The 9,521-nt window shown below is 42.3% G+C and overlaps 1 protein-coding gene across 1 annotated transcript; it reads right to left on the bottom strand.

The window, feature by feature from the left end:
* Positions 1–543: 543 nt before the first annotated feature.
* CCNL2 (cyclin L2) lies at positions 544–8,735 on the bottom strand. The gene is given in 10 exon segments (XM_010014880.1): positions 544–898; positions 2,149–2,241; positions 2,326–2,466; positions 3,209–3,357; positions 3,580–3,684; positions 3,769–3,868; positions 6,654–6,718; positions 7,923–8,043; positions 8,287–8,396; positions 8,664–8,735. Coding segments are annotated over 10 exon segments (1,308 nt in total). The 5' UTR covers positions 8,733–8,735.
* Between the last annotated feature and the right edge of the window lie 786 nt (positions 8,736–9,521).

Below are 9,521 nucleotides of genomic sequence, written 5' to 3'. Positions count from 1 at the left end.
ACTGCAAAATATATATACACATATATAACCTAATATAGGCAACAGTTCTAAAAAAAGTCACCTTACATTTGTACAACATAATTGAGTCAGTATGAAAAGACAGCTTTGTTAGCACCAAGCCACTCCAATGGGGTTTATGAGCTGTCTTGGACCTTCTAGTTCCACAGGTAAGGACTCTTCAGCCCAGTATTCCAACTACTGAGCAACACAGGTCCTGCTTGCAGAACTGGAAGTCCCAAGTAACACTCCACTGCACTACAGTATGGGAATTACTAAAGAGCAGGCATAGGAGCATCCAGAGGCAGGTTCTGCAGCGTTATGAAGGGACACTCCAGCAGAACAATCACCAAAAGACATTTACCAGATTAAGTCTTTCACATCATCTTGTCCCATTAAGTGTTTTTTCCTTTGGATTCATGACAGGAAGTACAGAATTGCCAGCAGAATGGACATTACTCAAGCTGGGTGGGTTACAAGCCAGGTTAACCCTATACTGCAAAGACCAAATGCTTAAATGGCAAAGGAAGGAAGGTTTTGCTTTATTCACCGCCTGTGCCTGCTGTGGCCCGGATGCTCTCGCTCATAGCGGTGACTTGCTCGCTCGTAGGAGCGTGACCGCTCGTGCCTGTGGTTCCTGTAGTAGTGACTCTTCTTCTTGTACTTCCCTGAATGGTCAGAGCGCTCCCGGGATCGGCTGCGGGAACGCGAGGAGCTCCTGCTGCGGGATTTCCGGGGCTTGTGTGTCGAGTATTTGTAGTCTTTTGATTTCTTGTAGCTTCTCACCTTCGAGCCTTTGTAGCTGGAACTGTGGTTGAACTGTCGTGGGGGAGAGTCGCTGCGGCTCCTGGAACGGCTGTGGGATTTGGAGCCGCTGGATGTGGAGTAACTTTCACTTTTCCTATGGAAGCAGGAGAGAAAACACACTCCTTAATATTAAATAGTTACTCTACATTGCTATCAGCACCTAAACGCAGTCACAATACACACACACTTTAAAGTACCAATAGACAAAGGCTTCTCCCAAGGTGTGCAAGCGTAGTTTGAGACCAGGTCCTTGATTCTGTGTTCCACTGTTCAGTATCCCATGAAAACTAGTGTCTCCTAGACTTGAGCACATCTGGTTACTGTAGAAATAGTGATTCTTAGACAGCCATATCCATTTGGAGTTCAGTATCATGGCTCAGTTTTAGATTTATGGGTTTTCCCTTTGCTATTTAGAAAACACGCATCAGTGACTACATGTGAAGTGCTGCCAACAATAAGACAAAAGTTAAACTACTTCTCCTGCTTCTGTTACAGTACTACAGTCACCAAAACCCCCAAGTTTGGAGTTAAGGCTCCTTTCTGGCTCTGTTTTCCCCTCTCAGGTATTATAGTTATCTGCTGAACTTCAAAGTCAAAGGCAGTACAGAAACAGATTTTCAAGATGTTTCATTAAATTCAGATAATTACTAAAACACAATTTTGAACTCAACACTGAAGAATTTTAATCAGCAGATTTTAGCTTTGGTCTTTTCTACATACACTTTACTATAAAGCCAGACTTTATCAGTTCATACCCAAACCCAATGGCATAACTCTGGAATAAGAAGTCAAACTTGCACTGACCGAGGGGCACAATCTCTGCTCCTGCTCTCAACCAGATACAAACCAGGATCATTTCATATTTCGTAAGGTTTTGCAGGAACAACTGCCAATGGGACTAAGGCTGGAGATCAAGAGTTCATCCACTGCAGAAAATAGTTTCCCAACTCCAGCACAGTTCAGCAAGAACAGAACCCAGGGAAGGTTGCAGCCACAAATGCCCAACTTTAAATATAAAGCCCCCAGACCAACAAACTACCCCTGCTGCTTGGGGGTTTATGTGTCACTAACAAATAGGCTGACATTCAGAGATGTCCCAAAATGCTTACACTCTCTTTCCAGTCTGTTTGGCACAGGCAGGACAAGGACAGACACTGCAACTCCTTTGACCTGTGAGCCAAGACAGGTCAAGTCTCAGCCATTAGGCTTCTGGAGTTTTAACTACCAGCACATACTGCTATGTTCTTTCACAGCCCCTTTAGCTGAGGAACTACCAAAGCTCAGTCTGCAAGATTATAGCCTGGGAGCTCCCCACAGCTTGCTGCTCTTCTACATACTGCATACCTGTGCTTAGGGGATGCAGATCTGGATGGTGATCTTGAGTAACTCTGATCTCTACTTCCACTTCGACTTCTGCTTTCCCTTCCTTTCTGAACACTGTAAGGGACGACAAACAATAAGTTGTTTTGCTTAAAGTAGTCATGGGGAAAAAAGAAAGAAGCTTCTTTATGAAAGCCTTACCCATTGACAGGGCTATTTGAACTCGTTCTTTTTGCTCCCTCTGTTTTCCTTTTAGCATTCTTCATTGCCTGAACAGGCAGCGGTGAAGGTTTATTTCCTTTAACTTCTTTGGGAGACTCTATGAGAACAAGTTTTTGTTACCTTATTTTGAAGGCACGAGTAGTGACCAAAAGGAGGACTGAAGCTTCCCCTCACCCCATCTCATCATCTTTGCAATACTCAGCACTGTACACATGCAGTTTGCATACGTGTGCACACACAGCCAGCCACAAGAAGTAGATCTGAAGAAGTTCACAGAAGGCAGAAGTTAATCTGAAACACTTCTGCCAAATCACTCAAGTAACCCCAGGGAGTTAACTGATAGGAACATGTTGCTTTCAAAGCCACTTCAAGGCAGAACAGCAGCTTCCTCTTCTTGCCAATTACTCAGGATCTTTTTAAAGGTAAACTGAGAAGGAAGATGGTTCAAATTATCTTCTAGGCAAGACTTGCACTGGACTGGAAACTTCTGACCAAGTAGAGAGGAGAATGTTCCTCCCAACACCCAAAACACTCCTGCCAGAGCTCCTGGTCACACCTGTGTTTTAATATCATTTCAGCATAATACGCCAATTGCAAGTATTTGTTCAAGTTGATTGCCAAAACCACATAAAAGCCAGCCCCTGTGCTACACAAGTTTAAACCAGTGTTAAGTTCAGACTAACTTGATTTTTGCCTTTACCTGTCTCAAGAGATCACAAAGTTACACTGCTACTCAAACTCTGCCATTTGCATAGCTGCTAGAAGCCAGCTTAAACAAAAATCAAACCACAATGTATATGCACCCCAAAAGGGTAAACAGACATCCAAGATGAGAAAGAGTCATTAAAAAGAAGTTATCCACTAATTACCATTTTTCGGGATAGGGGAAAATCCTGCTGTGTTATCCAAACTCGGGGCTCCCTCAGGCACTAGACCTTTCGCTTGCGCCTTTGCCTCTTCGATAGCTAATTTCTTCTTTTCTATTTTACTTTCCAGGTCAGATAAATCAACCTGTGAACACAGGAGCACCACTTACAACAAAACTCAAGTCAACTAAACTGTGCTTACTCACTTACAGGGGGTAAAGAGCCCCAGACACTGTGACTACTTTCCTGTTCCACTTAACATGCCAGGCTTGCAGCTAGTTTCGAATGGGATAAGGCTTTCCATGTTCTCTCAGAACTCATGTTCTAACCCAAAGCCTTTAATGAAAAGTAAGAAAAAGCAGCAAACCTTTTTCCGAGTATAAAGTTGCAAGATTTTTAAGCAGATTTCTTGGATTTCTTCCTCTGTTGCTCCAAAGAGTAAAAACCAGTGTGGACGATTAGGAAGTGGAATCTGAAAGGGAAGGGAAGATGAGCTCAGTTTTCTGATTCTACAAAAGACCTAACAAACTTGCCATGAATGGAACTGTGTGCTCACCTCCAGTGTCCTAGCTGCCAGGTAAATACATGCACAGGCAATGCTTTCTGGCTGGAATCTTACAAAGACATCTGTTCTCAGGCTATCATTCATGTAGTTCCTGAAAGACAGGATAGCAGCAAAGTTGCATGGCACTGCAAAAGGTGGTTGGGTGGCTTTGTTTTGGTTTTACTTCTATAAGGGCTACTTATGTCTGCAGTTATTAGACTTCAATATTATACTCCTGTAAATCTAAAGAAAAATTGAATCATTTCACTAAATAAAATATAAATCCCTCAAGGGGAGGGATGTGTGACAAATTACATTGAATCGACTGACTGCTGAAAATTCAGTTGTGAAAGAGAGAACCAATTTTAACTCCACTTTTCCTTCTGGATCACTACTGGCCTGCTCTCATGCAATGAACATTTCATCAAGACAACATACAATATAATCTGAAGTACTCAGTTATAGATTTTTAGGTTCACATGTTTCACTGCAATAGGGCTGAACCCAGATGGTTTGCCGAAAGCTGCAGCTCCTGGCGTGGGTCTCCCATGAAAACGTGGTTCACTTCAGCACACGTCAAGGTCCACTGGGGATTTAAGGTGTCCCTTTTCCTCCAGGAGCATTATTTTCCATCCAGAACAGTGTTCTTTTTGATGCAAAAAGCAGCCACAGAAGAAATCGGGGTGCTTGGAACATCAGTTCAGGAGAATAGTCAGTATTCAGGCAGATCTCCTCTTTGGCACATGAAATAAGGTTTCCAAATTGTCCCATTTCAGTAAGGTTGCTTAAAAATGAATGTTCACAGAATGAGAAAACTGTAAAATATTGCACATATTCCAGTCAGTAACACTTAAGCATTATTCTTGTAAATCTTAAGTACACAAAGTAACTTCCTCTGAATCTGTCAGCTGATGTGCTTAAAGTGATCTAGCTTTTTTTTTTGAGCACTTAAGCAAAGTATCAGATGGGGAAAAGCTAAAACCAGACACATCAGAAAGTCCTCAAAATAATATGCTTTCTGGAATAACTAATTAACCTTGTGGGTACCCAGTATACAAGGATTCACTATCCTCCAGGACATCCAAACCAGAGACCACAGTCCAGACACCTGTAACCTAGTTTACTACAGGACAGAATTAAAGTTCTTTTGTCTTAAGAGTATCAAGCTCCCACCTGCCCCAGTTGTCTTGCATTCTTGTTTATACAAAGAGCAACTGCTGCCCCAGAGAAGCAATGTTAAACATCAGCTCATCTTTCTGGCAAAAAGGAACTTCAAAACCTACTTTTTGCCCCCACTACAAAGAGAGCACAAACCTTCTGGCAAAAGAAGTGATAAAGAAAAGTAGTACTTCAAACACGTGGGAGTCAGAGAGCCTCTCTCTAATGTGCCAAACTGAAAACATGCCTGCTTCCAAGTTTGGCCTCTGCTTATCTTCCCTGTGGGCTCAGATTCAGACATGTGAGGAAATGAATCCTTGTCACAATAGTTTACGAAAAAGGTAATCTGTGAAAAAGCACATTTCAAAACCCAATGATACTGGATACCCACCAGTTCTCAGGTACTGGGAGGGGAAGCACATAAATGTGCTGTTTTAACATATAAGCCATTTCTCAATTGGGGTAATTTCCTCCCTCCCTCCTCACCTACCCCCTCCTTTCATAACAAAAGTAGGAAACTGGAAACGAGTAGTCCACAACTCACTGAGTACTTCCTGCAGCAGTACTGGGAAATCTGGTTGTGGGAAGTTTCTCCAAGTATTACATTTGACTCCAAGCTTCACACACGTACTCAAATGCTTTCTAACTAGTTTACAAATGGAAACTAGATTTCAGTTTGTGTTAATTCATCCCTTAAAGACTTAAATCCCACCTTAATCTGCTTTAAGAATACACCGTTTTAACAGTTACCGAAATCGAACATTAAATATCTTTCAGAACGTCAACAATTGGGTTATAAAATATACAAAACAGTCAAAATGCACATTAAAAATAAAAGTTAAAAAGTATAAGCACAAGAAGCAGTTGGCCAGTTACTATACTATCATGTATATACCACCTGTCTAGAGTCAGCCTTCTCTTTGGAGAGCCTGCTTTGGTTTGACTGAAGACGGCAGCTATCCCTGCACCATAGCGCTTGGGCAGCAGAGGAGAAGTCTTAGTCACTTACCCTCAGAGGCTACCCTTTGATTAAAAGAGTACAGAAAAGAAAAGTCAAAACTGGTTCTCTACACGCAGGTTACAGTACCAGACAGTTCAGTCAGCAGAAATATGATCTTTGGATTCACTAAAGGTTTTTTAAGCCACACTATTGTTATAAAGCATTATTGTTCAAAAGCATTACTTGTGAAGTTTAAGACCTGGAATTTTACATAAGCTTCCCATTCCCACGCAAATCTCTATTGTAATGAGAGCAACAAGGCAGAGGGTATTTCTTGGCAAACATGAAAAAGTTTATCCAGTCTTAGAAGCTGACATCTTGCATTATCCATATAGTTAATGAAATGGAGCTGTGCTGAGTGTTTCATATGCCTGTAATCGAGCTCAAGCCCTGGAAAAAGCCAGTTCCCAGCACTTTAACTACACACAGTTGTGTCTGAAAACAGAAAGCCCAAGGAAACACTACAACCCACCCAACACTTTTCCCTTCAGCTGAAAAGCAAAAGCAGAGAGGAGGGAAGTGAGAAGTCGGGGTGGAAAGCTACCTTACCATTAAAACAGCACCTCTAACTTAAGAGGCCGATCAACATTTGGGTAGTAGCGTGGGGCACGCCAAGAAGCAGTGGAGCTGTCTGGTGTGGCCCACAATCATTTCTGAGCAATGCTGCCCAGAGTGCCTCAAGTGACATATTTCTGCTACTGCCCCTGCTGGTCTCTTATAACAAAGAAAATCAACTTACCATGATGTCTGGACCAGGTGTTGGTTACGTTCACATTCTAATACCTGAAGGTACATAACGATTATCTGGAAGATATGGGTGATCGAGTTATTAACAAGCATCTTGAGAGCCACCTATTTATTTCAGAGGGACATCCATGAGGCATCTGTAACTCTTTCAAGTTCTAAACCGCTCCACCTGAGTGTGTTTGCAACATTCCCAGTGTTTCTCCACACAGCTTCTGCTCTCCAGTGCAAAAGCTGGCCACTCAACCAGTTCTGACCTTCCTAGCTCTCCATCTTCTGTGCTCAGGCACCATGCTATTCATCTAGATGTCTCCTCTTCAACTGTTTTCAAGCTAGGTATGTTCTCTATACAACTCATGATTCCTTTTAGCTGTAGCTTGGGAGAAAGTATTGCTAGCTGCAATAAGCAGTAAAGAAGTAGAACAGTGTTTGCAGAGAACAGATCTCCAGCATGTGTGTCACTGGTTTATTCAGTTCCAGGCTTTTTTCTTAGGTTTGAAAACAAGGATGCAGATAAAAAGACTAACAGCAAGAAAATCACACCCTCTAGCAACCCAGTACAACTGTCCTCTGGGGTTCTGATAACATGAGTGAATTCTGAAAGCCAAGTAGGTTTAAGAAGATGACTTTAAACAGTGATAGTTTTTAGAGGAAGAAAGAGCAAGAACCCAAGTTCTGCTGACACAGAAGCAGGAGGTTCTTTTACCGCTTAGCTACTTACGGCATAATGCTCATGGTACTAAAGCACCAACTTAAACATCTGCAGTAGTTGCATCTCAACTATCATCCTGATCTGGCATGTGATACTTAAGTACTGAGAACTATCTCGTTTCTATCAAGCCCTTCACACCTGAATATACTTTTTAGAACATAAGAAACACTTAAGTAGCTCATATGGGTTTCATAACCTCAGCATGTTTCCACAAGGGGATAAGAGACTACCACAACCTTAAGTCTCCAAATTCTTTTCTGCTTAAGAACCTGGGTTTAGTTGATGTTTTCTAACACCTACTTATGTGATTTGACTTCAAGGAATACTTAGCATCTGTATCCACCTCCAGTCGTCACTCAGCAGTGATACAAGACCAACTAGTATGAATCTCTTAAATGAGAAAGAAGAGATTGGGATCATAAGAAGCTAGCTTTACTGAATTAACTAGCTTTATCATTACAACCATACACTTTCCACGCAGTTAGGCAGCTATTCAAAAGATTTATAAGCATGTGAATCACTGGTCATAAAGTTAACTTATACAGTACAAACCTTATGAGGGTGCTTCACGTGAACACAAAATCCCAACTCCTTTAACACTCTTCTTTCTGCCTTAATTATTTGATTCTTCAAGTTCACATATTCTTGATCCAGTATTAGAGGCACAGGTTTTCTGCAAGATAATTTCAAATACTGAAGATGATCTTGATCTCAAAGAGTGCTCATATGCAGGCTGTGTTTGTGTTAAAGGACACCACTATTCATAACATGGCTCACCTCACTCTTCTCCTTTATGAGATCTCTTCAAGACACTCCCTGATGTATGGGACAGGGAATGACCCTATCACCAGCCCATGAAGTTTAACACTTAAAATACAACAGAAACACTTCAGATTATGTCCAAGTTTGAGCTTACTTTTTTTCCCGTAGATGTCTGAGCCGATGGAACACGTTAATCACATCCCTTATGCGCCTTGGTGCTTCCTCAATTTTGGATGCCAGGTGAACACAGGCCATTGACACATGCTGAAACAGAGGTATTGCAAGATACTGATGTTTTGCTCAGGCCAGGAACTCATCTCCTCCAACAGCTTAAGGAGGGATAATAAGTGGTGGTAAAACAAGGAAATACTAAAGATTAGGCAAAATCAGTGCTATGAGCTTTATAAAGTCATATTGATCAGTAAGTAAAAGTTACTAACACTCTGATCACCTCTAAGATGACAACTTGCCAAAACAGATCAAAGATGAAGTAGCTTTTTTAGCCATGTACATATTTTAGTGTTTTCTTACCTCCATGGAATGCTTCACAAAAGACTTGGTATAAAAGAAACGTTGAAATAGCACCTGTCCTGTAGCCATAGCCACCTGGAAGAGGAGCAACCACACCAGGGATTAACAAACCTCCCGGGTCCAAAGAGGAATTACCTACAGCGATTTCAACAGATCAATGGCCCAGAAGCCTAGCTATGCTACATCTAATATGGAAGCGAGTTTAGTGGTAGCTAAAGGAAACTAGCACCCTACCTCGGTAAGAAAATAAGTTGCCTAAAGTGTTATCAACACCATAAATAGCCTGGAAGTCAAGTAGATATATTAAACTGCAAACTTTTTTTTATGAAGGGTGAAAATATGCTCCAAATAAATAAAGAAGGAAAAAAACCCAACACCAACCTAAACATTAGAACCCACTCAAACTGAGTTATGTCAGGAACCAGAAAACCCTTACTTTTTTGGCTTGGAAGGAGGGGGGGAAATCTAATCGTATTATGATTTGCATATACTTACAACACAGTCTGAGCAGCCTGCTCTAGTGGAAGGTGTCCCTGCCCGTGGCAGGGGTTGGAACTAGAGGAGCTTTAAGGTCCCTTCAACCCAAACCAGGCTGGGATTCTATGCATTTAAGCAGCTGGAAAGTTTTCCACTCGGGGAGCACCGAGGCTGTTTTCCATTGGAGTTCGCCAGGAAACAAACCGTTTCCGAGGTCACAACAACTCCAAAGGAGCCTAAAACCCTCCCTCTTTCCTCAGGCCCCGGTGTTAAACAGGCACCGCCCGGGCCGGCCGCGGGAGGCGGCGCAGGAAGGCGGTTACATCACCCGCTTCCTGCTCCCGGCCGGGCGGGTTAGGCCGCAGGCCCCGCGGCCCACAG

The sequence above is a fragment of the Nestor notabilis genome, unplaced genomic scaffold (genome assembly GCF_000696875.1).
Source record: "Nestor notabilis isolate BGI_N333 unplaced genomic scaffold, ASM69687v1 scaffold20415, whole genome shotgun sequence".
Lineage (NCBI taxonomy): Eukaryota > Metazoa > Chordata > Aves > Psittaciformes > Psittacidae > Nestor > Nestor notabilis.
This window is presented reverse-complemented; position numbering and strand designations above follow the sequence as displayed.